Genomic DNA, 27,833 nt, shown 5'->3' on the forward strand with positions numbered 1-27,833 from the left:
AATGCGTACTAGAGGAAAGGAAGAAGTGTACATTTTGAATCCATTTATACCACATAATAGTTACAGAAAAAAATTCCCTGAATCTGTATCAGCAGTTTTTAATTTGACTTCTGAAAGACAGACAGAATTGTTATGAAGAGCCAAGAAATAAAATTCATTCACATATTTGCTTCTTTTACAACACAAGTCTGGTAAGCATGAGAAACTTAGTATTTTTGAAATTTGGGTTGTTTGTCATGTAATAATTGGAGCAAAGCAAGTAATGACAACTGTTATTCTACTTGTCCTGTACTGGATGCACAAATTATTTCATGCACAACTATAATTCTCTAAAGTCTCTTATTGTCAGGAATATTTCTGAAAAACTTGGCATATTTATGGTGTGCTGATTATGCAAAACTGTTGCATGTAAAGCTTGAATACAAGATAAATACTAAACTCCTCTGTCTGAAAACAGATTAAATCTTGGAAGCAAAAGTGAAAGGGTAATGCTCTTGAAAGGAAAACTCCTAGATGAGCATAGTTCATGTTCTTCTTATCATGCTGATTTTAGCAATTTCTGCTGTTTCCCCCTCCTTGGTCTTTTGCTCTCTTTTCCTAGATTGTCGTCATCTGCCCCTCTCCATGTCCAGCAAGCATCTGTTAGTTAAGCAGTCATATGGCTGTGTGAAAACATTTGCCTTATGCTATATGGTTATATTTGGGTCAGCACAGTTTACAAGAGACTGGCAAATCCCCCAGACATAGTGCTGCAGCCGTTTGTCAGAGATGTACTATGGAAGATGAGCAGAGGTGCTCTCCACTAGTGACCATTAGTTTATTAGTCCTCTGCTCTTCTCTGTCCAGTTGTTAGTCATTCCCTGATGAACGATTAAAAACACCAGATCTGTTACACACTCGGCTAACAAAAAAGCTGTTTATTATGCAGGACCTTAATTATTGTGCTTGTTTCTAGTACACAAAGTTTGCATTTCAAAAGTCCTCATTAAGATTGAAGAAGAAATATCTGGAATGTACATAATCTTGGTTGCCTATACTTTTTTCTGTTCTGTTTTTTAATAGTCTAACCAAATTGCAATATTTTCTTACTAAAAAACAGGAACTAAGATGAAATGTAAGGCTTCAGGTTGACACAGTTGATCCTTTAAGTAGCTAATCTTAAGTATAATTTAAAAAGCCTCATTATAATTTTTTCTTCACAACTGTCAGCTTCTGTACTGCTTAATGGTTAGTGAAATGGTGAAGTTAATTAGTAACAATGTAAGAATAAATTGGTTACTGAAGACAATTTGAAAGCCAATTCTCCAATATGGTGTTTCTCTTCATAGTTATGAAGAATTCTGCCTTGGTTTTTAAAGTCCAGTGACTTGTAGCATCCTAGCTTGTAACTAGGAGAATGAATCTGAAATTGTGACTTCTCTCATAATCTGTTTTTAAAGGAATTCAGAGTATGGATGTATGTAAGTTTACCTGCTAATAATGGTGTTGTACAGATCACATACTATTCTTTAAGGAAAAAATAGTTTAGATTCAATAAATTAGAAAACAATGAATCAATAAAATACCATTTCAAAGTAAGGTTCAGACCCCTTTGACATTGAGTACTTCTCTTCTGTAAGTGGTGAGACTGCTCTGCCACCCCACAACTTTACAACTAGGTATAAACACTTTCTAGTGCCGAGTCTTTTAACTTGTACTTTAGAATATGGGAATACTTCTTTTAAAAACAAACAAAAAAGCTCTGGTAGAAGCTTTTGGGATATTTATTCCCATAAAGGTCAGACCTTCGGCTTCCAGTTTGGTGCATTAATTTTTTTGTATATGGCCTTATAGCTATTACATTTCATTGGGAACATGTGAAGTAACTGAGTTCTGTTGCCCACTCTTGCTGACAACTATTGACATAATAATGCCTCCTAAAAACTAAGCCAATACATATGACAACTAATAAAGTTTCTGTGCTCTGTTTCAGGTTAGAAACCTTGCTTCCACATTGCTTTCTCTCTGGCTGTTCATATTCATTGGTTCCACAGTTTAATTTTTGTCATTTCTTATAAGTGTTGTCCCCCATTCTCTTACCTCCTGTTTTTCTAGTGTTCACATATCCCTCAGATAGACAAAGTTCTGTTAGCCTCTGATGTGGTAGGTTTTTCTGTGTGTTTGATTATATTAATATATCTTGGAAAAAATTTCAGTTTTAATTCATCTTATTTTTGACATAGAATGATGACCTATATAGCTATATTTAAAATTTAAATTGAGATCTCTTCATGGGACACTTGTACAGTGTCAAGATTATCTTCTTGTTTCTCTTGGAAATGCCTGTGGTTATGCTCTAGTGTTCCAATTATCCTTTTTTGCAGCTGCCTAGTATCATTTCCCACGTGACTGTCTGATGTACTGGACAGTTCAGCTAGAAATGGCTGATACCTACAAGGAAATCATACGTACTTGACTTTGCGCTATGTCATTTTGTCCTTTTCCTATTTTGTTTTAGTACTTAAGGTTGTACAGGTTTTTCCCTTCAGTGTCCTGTTAAATCACTGTATAATCTGTGACATCAGGCAACTTAAACATTTTTCCAATCCTACAAGATTGCTATTAAAAGTATTGAAGAGGATTGTCCCACAATGCTTCTTTGAAAACCTCTGTTGGTAACATTCAGCCTGATGCTTGGGAAAGAAAACTTCTTATAATGCAGAATATATATCTGTGCAGCATTTTATTACATTTACCTTTATGCATTATTCTCACCTTCAAAATTTGTGGTAAAGCTTTGCATACTTTTAAAGTCAAGATTATTGAATCTTTTTTCCCCTTTTTATGAGTATTGCTGTCCTTCAGTTGTACTGGTTCAGACTCTTAGAGTTACTAAAAATCATCAGGCTTTTGATTAAATGTGCCTGTTCCTTTGGAATTCTCAGGTAATAAAGTGGGGTTTTTTCCTCCACTCCCAAATTCTGATTTGAATGCACTGATATTGGCACAGATCACATCTGCCTTTTTACCATGCACAGAAATCTGAGAATGATTATGCTTACCTAAGAAAACCATACCTGTTGTATCAAAATGTATCATGTATATTTACATTTAAGTACACGAATATATAGGCAGAGCATTCTAAACTTGAAACTCACTGTGTGCTCATTTTTGAGACAGGCTTTTAGAAGGGAAACATTATTTGCTGATGAGTGTTTAAGATAAGCAAGGATTTTGTCTTCAGTGTCATTCTAAACACTCTTGAGAATGTTGTCTGTAATGGGATATTGCTTCCAGAGGCTTTTTACTGTGATGTCGCAATTAATTTACTTTAAATCTTCTTTCTCAACAATTTGCCAGTAGTATTTGCAGTAGTAGATGTTTTTAGTAGTATCTACTTTGAGATATCTTTTACATAAATGTACAGCGATAATTAAATTAGGGACTTAATTTAGTTACGTATGTGTATGTAGATCTTTTGCTGAAAGTTTTGCACATGCAACCTGCTACAGGATCACTACATTTCAGTCCTCTTGCCTTTATATTTTAGTTACAATTTAAAATAAAAATATTCTGCTTTAAGAGAACTGCAAAGAAGGTGAAAAATAAGGAACATCTCCCTATGAAATATTTTTAGCTTTCCAAGGAATGACTGCTTGTTGAACAGCAAGTTTCTAAGTTTACCTGCTATATGTTTCTTTTATATGTTTTACAGATAGTATAGTTCTAAGAAATCAGATTTAAGGAGACTGTTGATCTTCTGGCAAGTTGTTCAGATAGAGATTTAATTTTTTTTAAAAGTTGAGCTGCAATTTAAAAGTAGGCTAAGTTGGTTACAATTAAAGAACAATACTGAAAAAGTAATCTTTAGACCATTACAGAAGGTGTACTTTCAGTTAGTAATAATACCTGTTGCAGCTTTGTGCTTAGCTGCAAATATTTCTGTGGTGATGGGTTTTTCAAGTTCAGAAGTTAAATATTTCTGTAGAAGTATGACAAATCTCTGTGACAGAATGGCACAGGTAATATATATTCCGCTATTATGACTTCTGTGCCTGTGGTTCTCTGTATTTCTTGTCCAAATTAAACGGCAATTTTTCAAGTCCATTATTGTAGTTCAGGTGTTTAGCATGGATTGATGTTGGATGTTTAGCACCAGCAGTTTAAAGGTTGGCTAGACTGAGTATTTGATGTGTGTTATTATTTTAAACTTGAATTAGCTCTTCCAGTCATAATGGAAGAAGTGCAAACTGCTTCAGTCCGATATTTCTAATCAGTTACTGCAAGAAAATTACTAGTTTAGACACAGCCTGTATCTCCTAACCAGAAGTTGAGAATGTTTCCCTAGAAACATAAGAAATTCACAATTTGTATCTTCGGTTTCTTAGGGTTAGCTGAAGAAAGATCAGTACATGTGTGGCAGTTTGAGCCACATTAGAAATCTAAAATCCAATTTTTAGGCTTCTCCCACACCTTCTCAACAATTTATCCTAACACCGGAGAGAAACTTTCAGGCCAGAGGCTTCTGTAGGGGAATGGGGAAGTATACATTTATTTACACAAATAAATACTATACAAACTAAAGGCAACTATATATATATATGTATTACATTACTATCAGTCAGTCCTTTCAAGCCCCTCCTTTAACTTTGGTCCAGGAGCAGCCTTTAAGGCTGATACGTAACACAGTCTTTTGCTGTGGGAGTGTTCTGGGCTCCTGAACGCTCCCTCCTCACCAAGTTCCAGCAGTTGTTTGTTGTAGTCTCTCTTCCTCATGAAGTCCGAGAAGATAGCTTTGAGTCCTTGCTCTCCTGCTGCTGGTGATCTCTCCCTCTCGGTGTCCCACCCTCAGTTCATAGGCTGCTGCAGTGTAGCTTAGCTTATCAAGCATCCACATCCTGGAATCCTCATTCCTCCACATCAGTTCTCAGCTGCCCCCGGTCAGCTTCGACAGGCAACTCTCAAGCTCTTGGCTCGTCTCCAATTTCGCCTGGGACTCTTCTCCCGAGCGCTGGGCCTACTTCCGCGGCCCAGTCTCTTGACTCAGCTTCAATTCTGAGACCCTCCTCCACTCACAGCGGAGGGAAAGAAAAAGCCCCCCTCTACAGCTTCACTGCAGAAAAGGAGGGGGAAGAGAGGGCTTGGCTGCAAAGCCTCCCTCTCTCCTCTGACCTCAGGTGCTGTGAATCCCTTCCTTCACAGCACACACTCCAAATGCTGACTCTAATTCTAGCCAAAGGCTGAGTTGGGGGGTCGCAGGGGTCCCCTCTCCCCCCTGCAGAGGAAGAGAGGGAGCCCAGCCACCCCTTGGCCTTGTCCACCCACACACAGCAGACACCAACAGCAAAACAACCAAGACAGAACTACCAACCATTTCTGGTGCTGTGATATATGATTTTGAGCAGAAGCGAACAACATGGACAGTGATTGGCTCTCCAGGGAACACTGCCCTGGCACCCAGTCACCTCTGAGCCTCCCCAGCCTCTCGGGGGGGGCGAATTTCAAACTATGACAACTTGAAACAAGGTGATAAAGCTATGAACCTTTCTGTCACCAAAGACAGTCTTTCAGTTTGCAGAATTAGCTTATTACAGGTGTAGTACAGTCAATTCTGCTATTCTGTCAGTTCTGGATGAAGTCAGCAAAGTGTGTGTGTGCATATTTATAGTTTACATATGAATGGAGATTTGCTTCCACTGCATTCAATTTGACTGCATACAAATGTTGTGAAGAAAAACTACAGACTCTGTAGCTGTTTTCCCTGTCATCCAAGCAAAACGCCAGCTGAAGCCTAATGCAGTGTTTGGTTCAGAAATCAGAGCCCAGAATGACCATTCACATCTGGGGGTTCTTCTGTTTTGTACCAGATTGGTATCTTAGGGTACAGGTAAGGTAAGACAGCGAGGAAGTCCTTCCCACTTATGTCCTAGATGAACAGAGATGATATTATGCTGAATGGGATTTATATTAGGGTATTCTTTCAGCACTGTTAGGATGGTTGTTGGGGGCTCTTTGTAGAAGCTGGAAGGAGGAGGTTGCCCTCCAGCAATTGCTACCAGATGGCAAGTACTGCTTGCAATGCTGGGATACACTGACCTCTGCTCTGTTTCAAGGTGGTTCTTACATCTTAGGTTATTTCTGGGCATGGCTACTTTCAAACTAATCCAAAAATGAATGAATGTCTAGAGGAAAAGTAGATACTGTTTTTAGCTTTTTATTTCTACTTTAGATATAGTTCTTACAACTTGGTAAAAATTAAGGGGTTTGTCTCTGTCCTTACAATGCACTAGTTAAGCACCTTCAGGAAAGACTGGTCTATTCACTAAGCTCCTTTCTGAGTCAGGGAGCTTAATGCCCTATTTTGTATTGTATGAGGGCTGTCATTGGGTCACATGTGGAACTCATTACAATTGTCATTACAATCCTCTCTGTGTTTAAACCAAACTCAGTTTCTGTGTTTTGTTTAACAAGTATAATCTTGTCCTTGCTGTCCTGATACAAAAAAATTCTCTGGGAATGGTACATTGCTTGTATGTCAGGACTGCTTTGAACTTACCTTGGCCAAGCAGTTGAGTTTGGGATTTAGAGATCATTTATCTTGCAACCAAAGATTTACTGAAAGAAAGGTCAAACCATCTTCTAACAGAAATATCAAAATGGATTAAGAAGCTGACTAGAAAGAGAATATGGAAGGAAATCCAAAATTAATTGGTAAAGGTTGTTTTTAATCCAATGGAAGACCACAGGTATTCTTTTGATGAGGCTTTTTATATTAAATTGTTTAATACATTTTCAGTATTAGAAATTGAACATCTTAAATTGTGCAAAGTGATCCTGCCTTTCTGATGCTTCCTGTGTACTTCTATATATGATAACATATACCTGTAATTGATCCAGTGAAGTGCTTCAAAATCTTTGGGATAAAGGAAAACAAATGTGTTCAAACAGGTTCAGAAAAGCTGGCAAGATCTAGTTTATTTGTTGCTTTACTAAAACCAAACCCCAGCAAATAAATGAATTTCAAATAACATGCAAATTTTTGCACAAAATGTATGTGTAATGTTAGAGAAAAAAAATTTCAAACTTGTAGATTTTTTTAAATTCAGTAGTATGATTAAGTTCAGAGATTGGTTTTGTCATAAAATACAGATTATCATGATAATTTGTTATGTCTTTCTCTTACAGATTAACTAAACTTCAGATACTGGAACTTAGAGAAAACCAGTTAAAAATATTGCCAAAGTAAGTATAGTATAGTTTTAGAAATTCTTACAGCATTTGCTTTAACAGTAAATCCAGTTGTACCTCTCTCGTAAAATCTGGTATCTTTCTAATCCGTGCCTTGTGGTTCTCACTTTTTTCATCAAACAAGCCCAGGCCGATGGTGATGCAGTTCCTCCTGTTTCTGTGAACAAGAGCAGTGCTCTGAATTTTCCAGCTGTGACTCTGGAGCTCTGTGCAGTTTAACAAAGATATAAAAGGTCAATGAAAAGAGAAACAGATCCCAAAGATAGGATGTGAATAACCAGCTGTAGAATCATGAATTTGTTGTGGTGTACTGGAAGAAGGGTCTTCCTCTGGCAACAGAAATTGCTAGAGAGGTGTTGGTTTTGGTGGATGTAATAAGTTTTTGTGGAGGAGGACTTAACAATTGAATATTCACTCTCTCCAGCTTATATGCTAGGAGAGACTTGCATATAGTAGGCTGAATTGTGAATTTCCAGCCCTTCAAGTACAATGCTAATTATATGCATAAACATCACCAAGGAATATGTTCTCTTAGGATTCACTTTTTGCGTGCCTAGATACTATACGGCAGAGTCTGCGATATAAAGGTGCCAGAACTTGTATCTGAAATGACATGTACAGCATCAGAAAGCGTGAATTTGCATCTTCGAAGACTGAAGCATTCTGCTCATTCGTGCTCTCAATCCTCTTTGGCTCTTCATACTATCACTGATTTTCAGTTGAAAAAAACTAGAGGGCGTGTAGTTTGAGAGCGTGTAGTTTAAGGCCGTAGCTCTGTAAATGAAGTTACTCCCAACTGAGAAACAGTAGCTATAATTAAAGCTTACAGCTAATACAGATTTTGTTTATAAGATCACTATGACCTTAACTGCCATAATTAACACTAACAGCATGAATTACATGCAGAATGTTAAAAGTGTAGTTTACTCTTGTATTGATAAGAGATTTTTAAACAAATTCTGTAATGTAGTTAAGCCAAACACACTTTCTGTTGAAGCTACTGGGAATTTTTTTTGTTGACTTCAGTGTTTTCAAAGTTTCATTCTTTGCTGGAAAACTAATCAGCAGCTATCATGAAGATGTCCTCTGCTTCACCTCCATAATGATCAACAGTACATGCTGAGCTGCCACCTTTATTATTCTGTTCTGGTACTCTAGTGGAACATTTTATACAGTGTATATATATATAAAATCCAAAGGAGTTTTTTTTGTCTAGTAAGATGGAGCAATACATGCTAATATTTTTGCTATAGAATACCACTGTCTTTTCATGTTTTCCTATGACTTTCACCTTTTTAATATTTTCATTCTTGCAGCAAATTCTTTCCTATTTGTAATGAGAAATGTATTGGGATAAATTTCTACAAAATCAAACTAGTCATCTTGCTGAGTAAAACACACACATAATTTTTGGCACTAAAACATGAAGCACTTGAAAGAATGTTAATCAAAATGGGTAATTAATGCCAACACATTAAATCAACCTTGCTTTATGCCAAATGCATCATTTTGCTTGGAGCTTATCTACAGCAGAGACTACAAAACTGGCAGCATTAAAATGCTAATGAGATAGATGAAAATATTTCTACTGAAAAGAGAGTAAAACCGTTACTATTTTAGAGGCATTTCTCTGGCAGGTAAATTGGGAAAATGGTCCAGTGGAAATATAGTAAGTTATTTTTTTAAGCTTCTGTGGCTTAATTGTCAATAAAAAGAGTAAGCTTTTTAGAAAGAAGGAAGTTATTTGGGAGTGTAATTACAGTGATTCAGAGCCCAATCTTGCTATCGCACACACCTCTTGTATGCCCCTTGAAGTAAGCTATAGTGTTAACCTCAGTGAAGCTGTCTGTATGGGTCATCAAAATTTGAGACATAATTTAGACTACTAGATCCATTAATGTTGGGTTGTTTTGACAGCAAGTTTAATAATATGAATTATGAAAGAGACTTCCAGTTCATGGGAGGGCTTACATAGCGCTGTGTCAAAGAAAGAAGTGGGTATAACTCAGTGACGTAGTAAACGTTTGTTTCCACTTCCTTTGACATGGAATTTTCCTGCTGCCTTAACATTATTTGAAGCCTTGTTTGCCTTTTGTCTGAAGGCATAGTTGGTCTATAAACAATACAGAAAATCAAGGAGACACTAGTCAAAGAATAGCTGAAAGTGCTGTGGATTCTGCAGGCAGTGGGGAAAGGGAGGAATATTACTGAGACCTTCATCCTGCAAACACATTTGTGTATGTTTTATAGTTGAGTGGATGTGTTTGCCAGATTACAGATGTTTTGGCAAGGAAAAAAAGGGCCCCAAATCAATAATTTGTTATCCTGTCAGTGTTGCATAACATTGGTTTGCATGGCGTGGTCTATAAAGTTTTGAAAGCTGCAGAATGCTGTGTTAAATACTTAAAAGGAGTCTTCAACAGTGCTTCTGTAAGACTCAAATTTGTTAGGAACATACGGCACTAAAGTTGATATTGGCATGGTCTCATAAAGCTTTGAGAGATTCAGCTTATGCAGTATTTCAGAGGGACTTGTATAATTTTTGTTAGAATTGGGAAAAGAATGTTAGCAGTTGACTAACAGCTTTCATCCTGTTCATTAGCTTCAGGAAATGGGAGAACTGTTTCCCAGAATTTTCTAGAAGGAGCATTTTCATGTTTTCGTTCTTTCCTTCTCTGAGACAGTAGGAATGTGAGTTAAAGACTTTCCTTTGAAGCCTGTGTATTCTATACAAAAAATGTACAAATAATGGCTTCTACTTTTCTCTTGGTCATGTGTTAACCTACTTATGCTAAATTCCTCGTTTTTCCCCAGTGTAATTATAATGTAATGAAAATCAAATTTATAGGCTAATGTTGAGTCTCCTTCTTGGAGATTATTTCATAAGTAGTATCAATAATCACATTAACTTAGTTTTGATAAATAAGGCATTTTTCTATATAATATTTTTTAACTGTGTACTCAGAGCAGCTGTAGAGCTTACTGTATTTGAAGAACTGAAGCTTTGCATAGCTGCATAGAGCATCTCGTGCTCATGCAGTTGTTTCTTATAGGTACTAGCGTTGATAGATATATTCTGATAATATAAAAGACTGTACCATTTAGAAGCTCTTTAATTTAATTTTTGCAGGATTCTATGGTATTTACCCAGTTGTAGTGTGTATGTAAAAGTTTTAGATATTACTTATTGTTCTATGGAAATCTGTTATTAAATAAATATGGAACATAATGTCATATGAGGGATTAATAGCCCCTTTGAAAATACTTCTAGGTAGAACTGCTGTTGACTGTGAAGTATGCAGTGTAGTCCACCATGTGCAGTGATCGATAATCTCTGGGGGGTCTCCAAAATAAGCTTAAATGGAGGAAAAACGTTTCGTAACACAGCTTGAAATAATGGATTTTACTTTTATTTCAGTCATTGATTTAATCTCTGCTGTCAGTTAGCTTGAAGAGTATTGATGTGTCACAAAATCCAATTTAGTAATTTGATTTAATGTATGACAAGAGAAATAATTAGAGTTCCAGACCATATCACATGGAAGCAACTCTGTCAGCAGCTTGGAGAGGGAGAAGGGTGTTGTTGGTTACTGTGATTCAATAGTGGCCTTTTATGTTTTAACTAATCATTAGGCAGTAGTCTTTCTTTGAGAGGAAAACATATCGTTAACCAGCCTTTGGCTGCTGAAAGGACCTATTGAGACTGAAGGTGAAAAGCTGAACCACTCAAAAGAGATGCTTCACTCTTTGTCATAAAAATTACTCTACTGGTCTTTAGTTGTTGTAAACTGATCTATGGGTGAGTTGCAGTGCACTCTTTGTGTGACAATCAGCAGTTTCCACAATCATTAGTATGTGTCTGGTTGAATAGTGTGTGAAAAATTTACCTTATTCACGTATCATTCCAGTTAAAAAAAAAATCACTATGTAATACTGATTAAAATAATACATGTTTGTGAATACTGGAAGACTTGATGTAACTGATATTTTCTTAGATGTAATTTTTGTTTAATTCCCTTCCTCTGCAGAACCATGTCCAGACTGACTCAGTTGGAGAGACTGGACTTAGGAAGTAATGAATTCACAGAAGTGGTGAGTTTTTCGTTAGTAACAGAGCTTTGCATCTTTTATAAATCTCTTTGTCCTTTGATGTGTTTTTAATAAATATGAAAATGTAAACATCAACTTAAGAATTCTGCTGCTGAGCAAGTATTATGTATACCTTATGCTACTTTATGTAGCCTGTTATAAAATTATAAGTATGAATACATATTTCCATTTTAAAATAAGAGTCTGTCATATAGTGTGGTTACTGTACTGATAAATAATTAATAGTAATATGTGAATTATAAACAGAATTGTTTACCTTATAATGAGTTCTAGACACTTACTGGTTATCATGTATTTAATGTTACAAGTTCTGTGCATAACACATTTTTATTATTGTGCACAGACTATTTAGACCCAAGAGACACTGTATTAATTTTAAGTTTGAATATTGTTCAAAGCAGGATTTACAGTTGAGGTGCTTAGATTTTTCTTTCAGCATGCAATGACTTTTTTCCTATTCTTGATCTCACAGACAGGTATATCTTGTATTTAGAGTTACTTAATATCTACTTCTGCTTCCCTGGGTAAAGAAATCGAAATAGAAGTATTGTGAAATGTGCTGACCTGTAATACAATAAAGTCAAGCCTTTGTGGGCCAGTAGTAGAAAATGCAAAGCTGAATCTGGTGTAGTTCCTATGGTGCAGTTGTAATGGAAACACAATCCTGCACTTCACTTTGTGAATGGAGTGTTTTGCTTGCATCATGGAGATGTACCCTTTTTTGATAGAAAAATCAAAATTGTTCCCATTTTTCCCACATGAAAAAATCACTGGGATTTTTGAAAAACAGGTTTTCTGAGTTAGTGGAACTTAAGGGTTTTTAGACCTTCTCCATGAAGGAAGAAATGATACACATAATATGTACTTATTGTTGTCTCTATTGAAAAATACCACTTTCTAACAAAAAGAGAAAAATAGAGGGGAAAAAAGAGAAAAAAAAGAGAAAAAAGAAAAAAGGGAGAAAAACCCCACAACATAAACCCTTTCTGTAAAGATTATTTAGTGCTATGATAAAGTTCTTAAGAGGTTTTTTGTATATCTGATATGTATTTGCATTTCAAAAGTGAATTATCTGGGTTTGCTTTGACCCATTGAAAAAAATGTGTATAACAGCAATAGTAAGACATTATTAAACTTTCAAGAGATGAATTATTGGAGTTGTTTTTGCTGTTCACAGTTTTTTTTGCTAAGTTTGTTTTCTTTACAGCCTGAAGTACTTGAACAACTGAGTGGGTTAAAGGAATTTTGGATGGATGGTAATAGACTAACACTTATTCCAGGGGTAAGTTCTTTTACTATGTTAAATATTTACTATTTCAAATTACAGTGGTATTTGCTTTGTCAGTGATCATGTATGTTGAAGTGGCTATGCAGTTTTAATGTTACTTAAAGCGAAAAGGCAAAATGACACTTAAATGCTTAACTAGTCCACTTAGAAATTATAACTGATTATGAGGGCTGGGTTCGTGGCTTTTTTTTTTTTAAATTCATTGAAAGTTACATACTTCTCATCTAAAATTATGTTCCAATTAAGGAAAAGGGGTTGACTGGTCCTTCCAAAAAAGGATTATTTGGTGTTAGCAATCAGGAATTTACATGATAAATATGTTGAGTGAATTTTTAATGGTCACGAGTTTAAAGCAAGCAGTGCCAATTTTGGTGCCATGTAAACAGGGAGCATTGCCAGTTCCTGAGAATATGTTCTGTTGACTTTGTCTGGGTTTGGAATGTCTCTCAGGATTACATGTGGTTCAGGCTGACCTATCATTACAGTACTTGAGAACCTTTGCTTATGTGTAGTCAACTGGGAAATGAGTATTTGAAAAAGGCTTGTTTTCAGCCTTAAAATCACCAGCAGTCTTGAGATGTGCAGCCTTTTGTTGCCTGATCAGTAGTCTTCTCTATTGTTTTTCCTTACTTCAGCTAACTCATTCTTGAAGAGTTGAGTGCTTTGATTGTAGAATACGAAGTGAACATGTGTATTTTATGGTAAAATAAAACTGTATTTCTGAAAGTGATTTCATCTTCTCCATGAATATTTTAGTAAAGTAGTATACCCGGATCTTTAAGCTTATGCTTGATTCATATGGAATCTCAAACAAGCTGATATTTTGGCTTGTTTCTTTCAGTTTAGTACAATTAGGGATTCATCATTTTTGGTTTTGAGGTTAAGTAGGATGCGGTTTTACACAAAAGACAAATAAACACTTAGAGTCTTTACTGTAGCATAATGATGTCTTTACATTATTTGTCTCTGAAATCTGTTCTAAAGCTTCAGTTACTTGATTCACGTTATGGACACGCAGTGTTACTGTGATGTGTGTGTAAAAACAGTTGTGTTTATCTGCACAAACTACTTCATTATAAATCTTGGACATTTTACATAAAAACGTATTTCAGCACTATAAGTTTTTTCCTCAGGCAGTAGAGACAGTTTGTCAGAACTGCTGGATTTTTGTTTTGAATGTGCGCTTTGTAGAATGCATTATTTTCTCTTGTTTTAGTTCATAGGCACTTTGAAACAATTGACCTACTTGGATGTTTCTAAAAACAACATTGAAGTAGTTGAAGAAGGTATTTCAGGTTGTGAAAGCCTGCAAGACCTGCTGTTATCCAGTAATTCACTTCAGCAACTGCCAGAGTCTATTGGTTTGTATTTTCAGTTAATTCATGTTCTTAAAAGCCTATAGTTCAGAACAGAACACTTGAGACTAGAAAAATGACGGTTTAGAACTGTTTCAAATGATGAAAAGTGCCAGTTTTTGATCAAGCTGTACTGTGTGGCTGAATAATAGCTTATAATTGTTTTGGAGCATTCTTGACTTTATACAGTAGTTTGTAAATGCATGAGAAACTGCTGTCTGTCTGTATCAGAAGAAAACCAGTATTTTTTCCTCCTTGCCAGCCCTCACCCCTCCTTCCCCACGCACTCCAATGGCCAACACATTGTAAAGTGGCAAACTAGTTCTGTAAGCTCATCTACTTGTTTCCTTAGGAATACAACAGTATAGGCATGCCAGGGAATAGAGAAGATGTGGTTGCTTGGCCATAGTGTGTTTTTTTCCCTCATTAAGTAATAATTAAAACTCAGCTTAATGAACTCAAATGTCCTTTTTGATTTACTTGTTCCTATTATAACAGGTTCCCTGAAGAAGGTGACAACACTTAAAATTGATGAAAACCAGTTGATTTATTTGCCAGACTCCATAGGAGGGTAGGTATTTCACCAAAATAAAAATTTGAATTGCCTTTCTGAACACTTTTCTGTAACAGTGGCTCCTGTTTTTCTGTAACTACTTGATTTAATTTCTTCTACCTATTATGTCTTAATAAACTTGAAGGCAAGTGCTTTCATGTCTTAGTTCTACTTTGTAGCACGTATGTTCTATTATTTAATACCAAAAGACGTATGCTCCTCATGCAATGCAGCCACCAATCTATAAAAGAAAAATTGAATGTGAAAGAGTACAAGAGGCAGTTGGCTGCCTGAAACTGTTTTTTGACAGTAACATGGTTGTGGTAGATATTGCAAATGATTGAACTACTGTCAAAAATCTTGTAAAAAGTAAATCTGAACACACAGGAGAATTTTCACCTGTTAGTCAGCAGGGTTTTTTTAATATATATTTTGGTGTTCAGAAATTAAATTAAAAACTTGCAAATAATGACAGAAATAAGTGGTTCAGAATTAAGTGCTGTACAAATGTACAATTTGTTCCAGTTTCTTTTCATCTATTATAATTAATGTAGGTTTTGTTGTCAGAGTTTACAAAATATTGCATCACTGCCAGATTATTAGGTTCACTGTCTCTAACTCTTGAAATTCTTTACTTGTTCAGAAACTGCACTCAACTCCAATTTGACTATGGTCTGTCCCATTCTGAATGTTTCAGTACCTTAACCAGCATGTTGTCATGTAGAACACAAACATTTGATGTTGTTGACCTCCCTGTTTTCATTGAATGGTCTCTTTTGAGGACAGTGTAAAGGAGATTTTAAAAAAACCCACAATCAATCAACAAACAAAAAAAACTACCCCAAAATACATTTTAGGCAATCAGTAAAGAATTTTTCTTGGATTTTAACTCCCTCGGGTTTATTTTAACTATGTTTGAGATTAATAATTAATAGTGATGTTCACTTCCTGTAAATTTTAAGTATTCAATTAATATTGGTTTAATTAATCTGTATAGAGGAGTAATTTATTTTTTTTTTAGGTTAATATCAGTAGAAGAACTGGACTGTAGTTTCAATGAGATTGAAACATTGCCTTCATCTGTTGGGCAGCTCTCTAATATAAGAACTTTTGCTGCAGATCATAACTTTTTAACACAGCTGCCATCAGAGGTATGTATGTAATTACAAAACTGTAAAATGACTATTTTAATGTATTTTACACTATATAGTCTGTACAACTTGTGAAAAACAAGTTAAAATAGGTATTGAGCGGTTTTTCTTTGTGCATGTTATTAAAAGAGGATGTATACAAATGTACAAGTTTTCAAGTAATGAAATTCTGATTCTGTTTTTTAAACAAGTAGAAATTCATTGCTTGAGTATTGAAGTGAAAAGGTAAAGAATAAATAAATTATACTTCACAGGCCAAATAGCTTTAAAACTAATTGTTTTAAAACAATAAAATTTGCATATTTGTATTATGAAGAGGAATTAATTCTTTTTTTTTTTTCAGATTGGAAACTGGAAGCATGTAACGGTGTTGTTTCTGCATTCTAATAAGCTTGAATTTCTCCCTGAAGAAATGGGTGATATGCAGAAATTAAAAGTCATCAATTTGAGTGATAATAGGTTTGTGAATGCTTTTATTCAAGTAGAATTTGTATAAAATGCAATGTAGAGGGATTGTTACAAATACATTATGCTGTCTTTCCTTAACTCACACACAGCTTAGATATTTAATGTATTATTGTTGTATTCTGGATCTTGCAGTTCCATGGTATTAAGCTGTCTTTAGTTAATGACTTGGCACACACATTGAAGTGCAGGTTCAACACATTCCTGATTGTTAGCATGTGTTTTTCTGGGGAATTAGTTTGGTTATTTTCATAAAGCTTTTGATTCTTAAAATTCACTAGCTTTCTCTATTGCAAATGGAACACCCAACAGTATCACAGTATAGTGTCAGACACTTTGCTGTTCTGGGGAAGAGGGAAAAGAGTTGTGTTTTGTTAGAGCTGATCATTAAAAATGGACAAAATGTTTAGCTTCAGGGAATTGCTAGTTTATAGAATTGAAATATACTGGAAGAGAGAAATCTCACGGAGCTCTCGCACCTGTTCTGTCAACCCAGCTTCTTTGTACTCCATGTGGAGCTTGATTATCCATTAATGCCAGAGCTTCCATTATCCAGGGCAGCCCCTTCCCAACACATGTACCTTGGAGAAAAACTTATTTTCAGGTGTAGTACTTTTTTCCTTCATTGGCATGCATGAATATTGGCAGATAAAATGCTGAGGATTCAGATTTATTAATTCACATTAAATGTCTTCAAAATTGTATTCAAGACACTCAGCTGAGTTAAATTCAAGTTACAATGTCACTTCTCTTTTTTTAAGCTAAAAAAAAGCTGCTTTTTTTGCTAAACTGGGTAGAAATAAGTTTTTCTCATTTGCTTGGGATTTTTTTAATTTCAGTTATAGCTTTGAATCTAAACTACATGCTGTAGCCTTTCAACTCTCAATAGTTAATAATTTAACTTTATATGTAATTGTCCTTTTAAAACATTTTGCAAGCTGATGCAGGATTGTTTAGCAGTCTTAACAGTATGGCTAAATGTACTTACATAAATTCTGGTTGTAATTTACAGACTGAAGAATTTACCATTTACCTTTACAAAACTGCAACAGCTCACTGCTATGTGGCTATCAGACAATCAGGTAAATTTTTTTTAAATTAAAATATATGATTGTTGACTTCATTCCTAATGGCATTGACAAGCACAGAGCCATCTGTTAAATAATGAGACCTAGTACTGTGTATGTGGATCAATACTATCCTGACATAAGTGTGTTGGTTCTCCTAAAGTAAACAACACTGAGCCTACCTGTCTCTGGAGACTCATACTTTTGGCAAAGCGCTGTGCTGTGAGGAAACGCAATTTAGCAGTGTTTTTCTCAATTCAGGCTTGTTTACACGGAGGAGTTAGTGATGATAAGCTTGTACTTGAACGTGTACATGCTGGTGCTTTCACAGCTATACCAGCAGGTAAATTCAGCATGCCTTTATTGAGCTAGGTTTCTTGCCACACCTTTGAACAGCATGACTGTCCAAGTTTCAGGCTACTGAGCAGTAACTCATGCACCTGTAGCTTGTATTCTTCCTTTATGTTAAAGCCCTGTGCGCTGTGCTGATTTTCTGAATGGCGCCAAGGTGTACAGGGCTGTCAGAAATTTGCAAGCCTCAGATGTGCACTTTTACTAACATAGTAATTTCAGGAATCCTCTGCCCTTTTCTGTAAGGCGTGGAGGATGTTCCATCTAGTATTAGTATGAAAAAACAAGTACAAAATTTTTGTTTTTATATGAATTGTCTGCAGGTTTAAATGGCCAAATATATCTGTGCATTCCAGATCAGCCTGCTTTGGGATATTAGTAAATCCCAACAGGAAACTAGGTTACTTTTTGAATATCCAGTGTTTACTTTTCACTAAAGCTGTTACTGAGTTTCAGTCCTCAGTCAAAGCCAGTCATCAGTCAAAGACAGACACGTTAATAGCTTCATTTATTCAGAGGAGAAAAAGTTTAATACAAGGCAGAGCAGTCTTCAAAGTCATGGCACAGGCATGCTCTGTGATATGCAGATCATATTTACTTTTTTGTATATATTCTTGTAATATATCCTTCTTTCCTTTACTTTCTAGTCTAAACCACTTATCCCTCTTCAAAAAGAAGCTGACCCTGACACACAGAAAACAGTGCTTACTAATTACATGTTCCCTCAGCAACCAAGGACTGAGGATGGTAAGGATTTCAGAAATACCTTCCTAGTGCCTTCTAATGCATGTGCAATACCTGTAATAGAATGTGGGAATTATAAATTTGGAGATTCAGTGAAGATCAAGATTTTTCCTGAAGGCATTCACTCTGAACTTTTTTTTCCTCAGGTGCCAGTGTTTCTTTCTGTAGACAAGGGCTGCTTGTTTGGCTTAAGCTGACAGAATACCTGCCTCTGAGGTTGTTATTCCAAATGGAAGGTTTAAAGTTCACTAGACAGTTTTTCAAAATTTAAAAATTCAATTTTTGTAAAATTCTCTATCAGTTTGTTGTTTTTTTTTGGTCAGGAAGCTTTAGTGATAATGAAGTCTATTAGAATATTTTCAGATGTGTTAAAATTGCAACTTGGCCTTTAAATGAAGAATAGCTAATATTCCATTGCACTTACAGAGCCCTAAAATTAAGCATTTTTCTATTTCAGATATAAAATTATTAATATGAACAGTCTTAGTGTTGCTATTGAAGGATATACATGTGCCGGGGTGGTAGGGGCAGATTTATTAGACTTTTTGCATGCATTAGTGGAACATGGCTGATGTAACACAGAGACATTGTAGAGTAAGAGGAAGTAGGTACCTAAAAGATTTTTTTAATCTCTTGTAAAATTAAGCAAGAAATACTTGTTTGTAAAGCCTCTGGCAGTTGTATAATATAACTTCTGCAAAATCTTGCCTTTACCTTAAGTCTTAGATTCTTAGATTTTTTTTTTTCAGGGTTAGTAATAATGCAGATTTTTGTCACTAAGTCATTCTTACTCTTCATTTTTAAATTTTCATCTAATGAAATCAAGTGAATGTTCTTACATGTGCTTAATGAGACCAATTCACTGAAGTTAGGCTATATAAATCTATACAAGTATAATTGACATTTTTAGATATATACACACACATACATAATTTCATATTTGTGTATAGAATAAAAATATACTTCTCAGCAGAGTTCTGAAAGTTAAGTCTGTTAAGACTGGTATGCAGCTGGGTATATGATTTTTTTTTCAGATAGGGATTTCACTACTGTAAAAGTACAGCCCAGTTCATAAAGCAGTGGCAGTGTAGTTAGTCTTCAATTAATGGTGCTGCTGCTCTTTAAAGAATACATACAAAAGCACACCAATCCATCCAAGAGAAAGGACTATTTTTTTATTTTGCATAGTATATCCTATTCTTATAAGAGCTTCTTCGTTTTTTTTTTTTTTTTTAGTTATGTTCATGTCTGATAATGAAAGTTTCAATCCATCTCTGTGGGAGGAACAGCGGAAACAGCGTGCTCAGGTGGCATTTGAGTGTGATGAAGACAAAGATGAGAGAGAGGCACCACCCCGGGTTAGTAGTAAATTTATTTTTGAGTACTTGTTGCTTCCCTCCCTCTTACTTCCACCTCTTAATCTCATCCTTTTCCTTACTTTATCTGTGGGTTTCACTCTGCTGAATAAATCAAATATTTATTTATTAGTTAAGGGTACCTAGCAGGATGAAACATCATAGTCTGGATTTTTTTTTGTTTGCTTTTAGTTTGAGTGTTTCTTGGACAGATCATTTTAAGCAGGGCACAAGGGAAGAGCTCTCAGCTGATCTCTGCCAATGTATGGCCGAACTGGGAGGCTACCTGATTGAGGTGCTGTGGAGAATGATAGTGGGGAGACAGTGATTAATCCTGATTTATTTTTTTTAAGTGAATTACAGCTGTGATAATCCTTGCTTGCAATCAGTGGACACACTGGGGGGAGGAGTAGTGAAATTAATTCATAATCTTCCTGGGTTTTATAAACCGAAGTCTGCATCAATGCAGGTAGACTTGAATAGTGAAGTGGAGATCCTGGATTGTTCGGTGGTTCATCCTAGGTAATTATTTGTTTTAAAGTTTATGTTTTTGTTACAGCATTTAATTAAATGTAGAACATTATTGCCTTTTGTTACACAGGAGGGCAATCTGAAGAGATACCCAACTCCATATCCTGATGAACTGAAGAATATGGTAAAAACAGTCCAGACAATTGTACACAGACTAAAGGATGAAGAATCTACAGAAGATATTGCCAAGGAGTCAAAACGAGAAGGCCAGACAGTTTCTGTAAAAGATGTGGGAGTAAAGGTTAGATACAATACTATTTTCTGGTTTTGCAAGAACTTCCAAAGATCTTATTGATTCTTTTTAATCCTCTTCTCCCTCCCCTCTAATGCTTTTAGCAAGAAAAATTGTCAGATTACAGAACACAATTTACCTCTTCTCCACCCAAGGAAGTCTGTAATAAACATCTGGTATGTAGTAGCAATTTTCCTCCTACACTAAGAACAAGGAAAGCGACTTGATTCTCAGGCAAATACAAACTATGGGTATGTTAAGGAGCTGACTTCTTCAGTTTCTGGAGGAATGGCCTCTTTGTCATTCTCTGATCCTCTTTTCTCTGATAGACTTCACAGTGAAATTTGGGATAATCTCTAAGGATCTTGCTGCTGCTCTCATGACTGAAGGTTTTATACGATAAGTTGGGAAGGCAATATGAGCAAGCTGGGAAAGGTGTCAGGAGTCTGTAACAGGCTGATGCAGTGTGATAGGTGATAGGACTACTGTTTGGTGCTGACACAGCATCATTGTAGATATTGGCCATTTGGGGTTTTTTTGTTTTACTGGAAATTTAATGGTACAAATGGACAAAAGTAAGAAGAGTCAAACTGATTGACAAAGGGTAGGGTAGTCTGTGGAGACTGCCTTGGTAGTCTGTGGAGATTTCTCAGCATTTCATACGTGGTGCATTCCATACTGTATAATGTCAGAGCTCAGATTTTTTTCATATTTTCCATATTTTCCCAAAATACATAATGTTGACTCTAAATATCGTATGTTATTGAAAACCTTTCAGGTTATTTTTTCTGCTAATGTTCTTAATTCTGTAGACTTCAGAAATCGGTTCAATAAAGAACAAAGTAGATGAGAGAAAACAATATTCAGCAGGAAGCTCTGTGCAGAAGCCTAGTGAACCAGAAACTGAGCACAGCACTGCAAATTCACAGATAACTGCACTTGTTAAAACCTTGCAGAATACGAAAATCATTGTCAACCATGAAGACATGCTTCAGGTATGGCATTGCAACGAGCATTATAGCATTCAAAAAAGTTCATAATGAAAGACACATGTATTTAAAGAAAAAGAAAGTAAACTGAATTAAGGGTTGATCTGAACTGTGAAAAGACTCATATATTGATAGAATTCTTCAGTCATTGCTTGATTGTCAGTACTTCATTAAATAATCAGTTTTAATTGTCACTGAAAAGAGAAAATATCCAATTAGTGGGAGCAATAAAAGACCTTGTATATCCAAATGACAAGGCACATGCATTTCAAATGAAATGCGGAATGTGGGTTTAAAAATATTTATTTCTCTGTGTTTATTAGTGAGCTGACAAAAATATTACTTGGAATGTATTTACTTCTTATAGTGAGAGATTTTAAACTTAGGAACTCTGTACATCTCTCTCACAAACACAGTGTATTCATTTATTTAGAAAATTTGAGATTAATGACAAATTTTGGAACTTGTCATTTAATCAGTTCCCAGCCTGTAAAATACTTTTTCATAGTTTCACAAGCAGATTAAGTTTTTGCCTGTGTTGTGTAAGCAGCAGAACACACATGTGTCATACTTTTGCTGAAGAGACCTGGTGACAGGCAGTTGTGGCTGTTGCTGGCTACTTCCGCACTAGCACATTCCTGCTTCTATTTACTTTCTGAAAGTACTGGCTTTGACATTTTTCTTTAATTTAAAAACATAATTTCAGAAGATCAGGGTGTTTGTCTCATGATAGTGACAGCAATTCTTTGTAGATGACTGTATGCCACTAAGTAAATGAGGCCAGGATAGTGAATTCCTTACTTCCCTGTACTAACCTGCTGGTAATCCAGTTGCAGAATCCAGTTATCTAAACTTTGCATGGGTGTAAGTTTCCCGTTTCAACATTGAATACACTTTTATGTCACATCCAAGAGGAAGGGCAATGTGGTAGATGCAGTGAAGGGTTGGTTGTTCCAACTGCAGATAAAAGCAGATGGATTTTTAGTTTTTATTTTTAATGAAGACTACCATAGCTTGTTTGCTACCTCGCAGTCAGGTTTGTCCTGCAGTCCCAAGAACTGACCAGGTAATTAGTATCATGGGAAGGTGGTGCTCCAGTAGGTTCCATGCATTAAGTGTTATAAAACAGTAAGAAAAAGTGAATATTGGCAGACTGGAATTTGCAACATGGATTTTGTAGCATTTGTAGTAGGAAGCATGTTTACTAAAAAGAAATTTCCACTTTAGGGAAAGAAGGTTTGTTGGGGCTTTTCTTCAAAATGTTACTGGAAACAATTGTTTTTTGAAGATGATCAAATATAGGGCTGGCAGTAGGGTACTGAACCAGTTGCATGGCTGCTTTTGTGGCAGCTTTGTCTGTTAATCTCTTTTATAAGTGTACTGAACTCCATCTTATGTTTCAGAACTAGTGATTTCTAGCTTAAATGTATTCAGCACTGCTTTATTCCTCTGCTGTTGTTCTTGAAGTTAAATAACTTCTTTTCCTTTTGGAGTTTACCCCCAGTGAGCTACCCTTGCTCTTTTTTTTGCAATACTAGGCAAGTCAAGCTCATTGTCTTTTCTGACAGCATAGCTCTTCATTCCTAAAATTGTTTTGGTCACACTACTCTATAGATGTTTCAGTTTGAGATCATCTTTGCAAGACCAATACCCAGCTAATCAGTCTGCATTGTTTGCTGGTTCAGTGATCACTTTGTGACTTGGACTTAACTGGAAGTTCTCTCTAATGGTGGAATGAAGGCTACATCTGCTTGCTCGAAGTAGTTTTTGCAGCTAAAGTTTGATTGTCACCTGTTTGATTGTCATCCCATGGAATTTAGCAGTGACAATGCAAGTCTCCATGTGCTACTTCTTAAAGATAATTCAGTTGACTTGCACTACAGATGCGCTACAAAGCTATGTTATACCTATGCTGTGTGGCTTGTTTATCTTTTTCCTCCTTATTGTTCGTTGAGTGATAGTCTAGATAGCGTTTACTTCACCTTTAAGCTGCTCTTTAAAACACATAGCGTAAAGCTCTTTTTCCTTTAGCAGGAGTCAGAAGAACTCTCCTCTGATGAAGAGATGAAAATGGCAGAAATGCGACCACCACTGATAGAAACCTCCATAAACCAACCAAAAGTGGTAGCTCTTAGCAATACCAAGAAAGGTAAAATACCATAAAAAGCACTGGAAGTGTTGTGTGCTTCTGATAATTTCTTGACTCAAAGTGGCTAATTTTTTTGAATGAAATTATGTAAAAGTAGGCTTAATTTGTATGTTTTAAAAGAAAGGTGATTAATTCTCTATTTAAACAGTGAAGGCAGGAAAAAAAACTGCAATCTTATGCTCGAGTGCACAATAGAGAAAGTTGTTTTGACATCCTAATTTTCTTGATTCTTGTTACCAGTTTAAAAACAGAAGGGAAGAGGAGATGTATGTGTTTTGGGAGACTGTGAGCTTGAACACAATCTGGAAGTGCTTAAGAAAAGATTGCAGAAAGTGGTATTTATATTGGAAAAATTCTATATTTCCTGCTCCTCCCAGATTTTGTGAATTGTTGCTGTTATAGGCACCTCCTATACTGCTATTATAGGCAGCAGTATTTGTTTAAATTTCTTAGAGAAGATGTGCTCTCTTCCTAAGGTTTATTCTTCAACTTCTCTTTTGGCAACTCTTTCTCCAGAGTTATTTTACTCTTTCATTTTTCTTTGTTCCTCTAATATGAAACTTCAGAATATTTTCTTTTGTTAACTAAGTTTTATATTCTCTGAAATTTAATTTTGGTCTGGGTAACCATTTCTTTAAGACTAAGAAATGATCCAGGATTCAGAGAAAACATGATTTAAAAATTGTATAGCAAATAGTATTTTACTTTGTATAATATCCTAGTCCAGTACTTTCCAGGGCAAAAGGCTTTTCTGCCCGTTAGATGTAAAAAGGTGAGATTTAGTGAGGAAAACCACATGGAGATAGCAGGACTTTTCTGCTGAGGATCATACACAGAGGAAAAGGTTGACGTTTTTTGATGCTGTCTTTGGGGGTTTATGTCTGACTGAAGAAGCAGGTCAAAACTTCTTTCTTGTCTCTGAAGATAGACATTAGTTCTGCTAAATTCATGCATTTGGCACCTGTAACTGTGTCTTGAAGCAAAAATTTAAACTTATTTGTTTCTACACTCATGTCAGAATCACAGCTAGCTTGAATTCCCACAGAGGAATTATTTTTATATGGATTTAATATGTAACTATGCATACATTATGCAAGAATCAATGTGCACAGGGGTAAATTAGTCAGAAAGTGTTGTCCTAATTGATCTGCAAAGCATGGGGATGCACTGGATTCCGAATCGGCAAAGAACATTTTCCATTCCTGGTTTTTTACATTTACAAAAGAAATTTAGAGCTTATCTAGTGATCTAGGAGTTCCACAGTACTTGATCTAATAAACAGCAATTTGACAATGATACAGTGTTCAAAATCAGGAAGTGTTTACACTTTCAAAATTCTTCAGTATATTTCATTTTCTTAGGGGCTCATGTAATTCAGAACTTTGAAATCATTGTAAAAGCAGAAGTATGATTTGATATATATTTGGAGGAAATATTCAATAATGTAGCACCATCTTATGCCAAGGAAGCTGGGAATAAAGCAGCAACTTACATTTAATTAACACGTAAGGGCTGTTTACATTGAGCCAAATACTTAAAAAATAGGAGCTATTGCCAGCAGTAGAGATTAACTTTGCAAAGGTGTTAGCTTACAATTTAGTTTCTGGTAGTAAGAATTACTGAACAAGAGGCAATTTCTAAATGCCATACATACACAGATGAAATGGCTATTAATAAAATGTATGTGTCTAACTAAATTGGCAAATTTTTATTTCAGATGATTCAAAAGATACTGATTCCTTATCAGATGAAGCTACCCACAATAGCAACCAGAATAACAGCAACTGTTCCTCTCCTTCTCGAATGTCAGATTCTGTTTCCTTAAATACCGACAGTAGCCAAGATATTTCTCTCTGTTCTCCTGACAAAGAAACACATGCATGTTTATTATCCAAGATCAGGTTTGTAAGACACTGTACACCACTAAGCAAATACAATAGAAAATTGTTACTCAGTATTTCATATCATGTGTACATTTCTTTAATTCATTAATTTATAATTCATGAAGGAATTTAAATTTTACTGTTTTGAAATAAGGTTGATAATTTTAAGGTTAATAAGGGTCTCATAAAAAAAATAATTCGGAGACTAACTTAAGTATACAATACATGGTTTCCATCTTTTTAATAATGGTTCCCATCTTTTTAATAATAGGGTGTAATAATTTTATCTATTTAATTTTTTATCCCCGTAAAACACTGCAATATACCATTTTAAAAGCTCAGTGGTTTTACCTGCTTGATTTTGTACATCAAGTTGATTGCTAATAGAGCTATTAAAGGCTTTTAGAAACTTACAAAGAATGTAATTACAAGTTGTCACTCTTCTAGAGGTTTTGGTCAGAAAGTGCCATTTTTTAAAAGATTGCCAGTTTTGTCCAGTATTGTCATGGAAACTAAAAGAAATTGATTAAAAAAAGTGACTTATTGTCACTTTGTACTTCTTGACACTTCTAAACTGTTTTTAATAACTGCTGTTTAATTTAAATGGACTTTTTAAATCAGTTGACACAAACGTTGCTGAAATGAGTCCTCTCTAAAACATATTTCTGCAACGGTAAGATAGCAAATGGTAAATCTGTTTTTTTGTCCTGTTTTATATGCACAGTGTGGCTGTGTTGCATGTTAATGATAGTTTTTTCTAAAAGAGTTCTTAGAGAAATATCTTGGTTCCTTTTGGAACTTGCTTCAAGAGCCTTCTTTTTTTTTTTCCAGACAAGAAGATGAAAATTTGAATATTTTGCAAAATGGAGGAGAACTGAGCAGCACAGTAAAAGAAAAACTAAATGTGCAAGAGAAGGTTACAAATTTGTCTGAATATGAATTAAGCATTGGAGAAAGATTAGGCCTGATAGGAAAAGATGTTGATCTAAGCACTCCTATGGAGGAGTCTCACAAATTAGACCAAATAAACATGAATATCAATAAACTAGTTAGTGAAGAGGCAGTTCCAGTTCCTGTAGAAAGGTTAGAAACACAGAAAATGGTTTCAGTAATGGGCTTTTTGAATAACAACACAAAAGAAGAAAGTGAGCACTTGGAAAATGGAAATCAGTATCCTACAAATAAAGTAAATGGACATCCTGAGGAAACAGTACAGTCTCCCAGTAAAGACAAACTAGTGAAAAGCACTACAGTTGATGGTGATGCCGCTGAGCTGTCTGTTTCAATAAGCACTGAAGATTTGTCTCCACAGAGAAGCGGTCCTGTGATGAAATCTCACAGCATCACCAGTATGGACAGTGGTAGTCTGAAAATCTATGATATTGTAAATGAGAATGGATCTCAACAGTCAAACTCTGTGGTAAAATCCACATCTGATACTGCAGATGGAAAAAACATAGTCCGAAGTAAATCTGCTACTCTTCTGTATGATCAGCCTTTGCAGGTTTTTCCTGGGTCATCGTCATCATCTGATTTAGTATCTTCTACAAAAGCTGTGTTCAAGTTTGACTCAAATCACAATCCTGAAGGTGCTAACGTAGTGAGAGGATCAGTGACAGGTGGTGCACAGATGCTCTGCATTCCTCCCCAGTATAATATTCAATACAGCAGCAGTGCAGCAGCAAAAGATGCCCTGTGGCCTCAGAAACAAAACTCCCAAGTAGAACAAAGCAGCTTACCTCCTTCACGTCTGCTTAGGTCTGACAGTACAGAAACTCCCAGCTACATAAAGCATTCTGCCAACATGAATTTCTCCAATCATAACAATGTCCGAGCCAGCGCTGTGTACAACACTCACCAGAGGATGGCTGGGAGACATATGGATATGTGGGCTGTCCCACCTAATGACAGACTGCTCCCGGGAGCAACCAGACACACTCTCCAAAGGCAGAGCAGTGTATCTTCTACAGCTTCTATAAATGTTGGGGATAGTGGACCTTCCAGGCGGGCCCAGGTTCCTGAAGGGGACTATTTAACATACAGAGATTTGCATTCGATGGGAAGAGGTCCACCAGTAATGTCAGGGCAGCAGAGACCTCTTTCTGCCCGAACATACAGCATTGATGGCCCAAATGTAACCCGGCCACAGAGTGCTCGGCCCTCGGTGAACGAAATACCAGAAAGAACTATGTCAGTCAGTGACTTCAATTACTCACGGACTAGCCCTTCGAAGAGGTCAAACGCAAGGGTTAACTCCGAGCACTCACTGTTAGACCCTGCAGGAAAAAGTAAAGTTCCTCATGACTGGAGGGAACAGGTGCTGCGACATATTGAGGCTAAGAAGTTAGAAAAGGTAAGAATAATAATTTTTTTTCCTCTACTT

The 27,833-nt window shown here is 35.8% G+C and overlaps 1 protein-coding gene across 6 annotated transcripts in view; it reads left to right on the plus strand.

Annotated features, from left to right (window-relative positions):
- Window positions 1-27,833, plus strand: part of ERBIN (erbb2 interacting protein) — a 108,811-nt gene that overhangs the window by 64,744 nt on the left and 16,234 nt on the right. For 2 of the 6 annotated variants that reach the window (XM_027732362.2, XM_027732358.2), the window contains 15 exons: window positions 7,165-7,221; window positions 11,256-11,319; window positions 12,545-12,619; window positions 13,842-13,986; window positions 14,479-14,551; window positions 15,555-15,684; window positions 16,028-16,143; window positions 17,162-17,231; window positions 18,215-18,314; window positions 19,548-19,669; window positions 20,268-20,438; window positions 21,242-21,424; window positions 23,450-23,567; window positions 25,285-25,468; window positions 26,282-27,803. In XM_027732362.2, coding sequence (XP_027588163.1) covers window positions 7,165-7,221; window positions 11,256-11,319; window positions 12,545-12,619; window positions 13,842-13,986; window positions 14,479-14,551; window positions 15,555-15,684; window positions 16,028-16,143; window positions 17,162-17,231; window positions 18,215-18,314; window positions 19,548-19,669; window positions 20,268-20,438; window positions 21,242-21,424; window positions 23,450-23,567; window positions 25,285-25,468; window positions 26,282-27,803 — 3,130 coding nt within the window. The remainder of the gene's footprint in view (window positions 1-7,164; window positions 7,222-11,255; window positions 11,320-12,544; window positions 12,620-13,841; window positions 13,987-14,478; window positions 14,552-15,554; window positions 15,685-16,027; window positions 16,144-17,161; window positions 17,232-18,214; window positions 18,315-19,547; window positions 19,670-20,267; window positions 20,439-21,241; window positions 21,425-23,449; window positions 23,568-25,284; window positions 25,469-26,281; window positions 27,804-27,833) is intronic. The other 4 variants (XM_027732357.2, XM_027732359.2, XM_027732360.2 and 1 more) reach the window with 3 other exon arrangements.

Source organism: Pipra filicauda, unplaced genomic scaffold (assembly GCF_003945595.2).
Source record: "Pipra filicauda isolate LSUMZ 115617 unplaced genomic scaffold, ASM394559v2 scaffold34_size3990699_pilon, whole genome shotgun sequence".
Lineage (NCBI taxonomy): Eukaryota > Metazoa > Chordata > Aves > Passeriformes > Pipridae > Pipra > Pipra filicauda.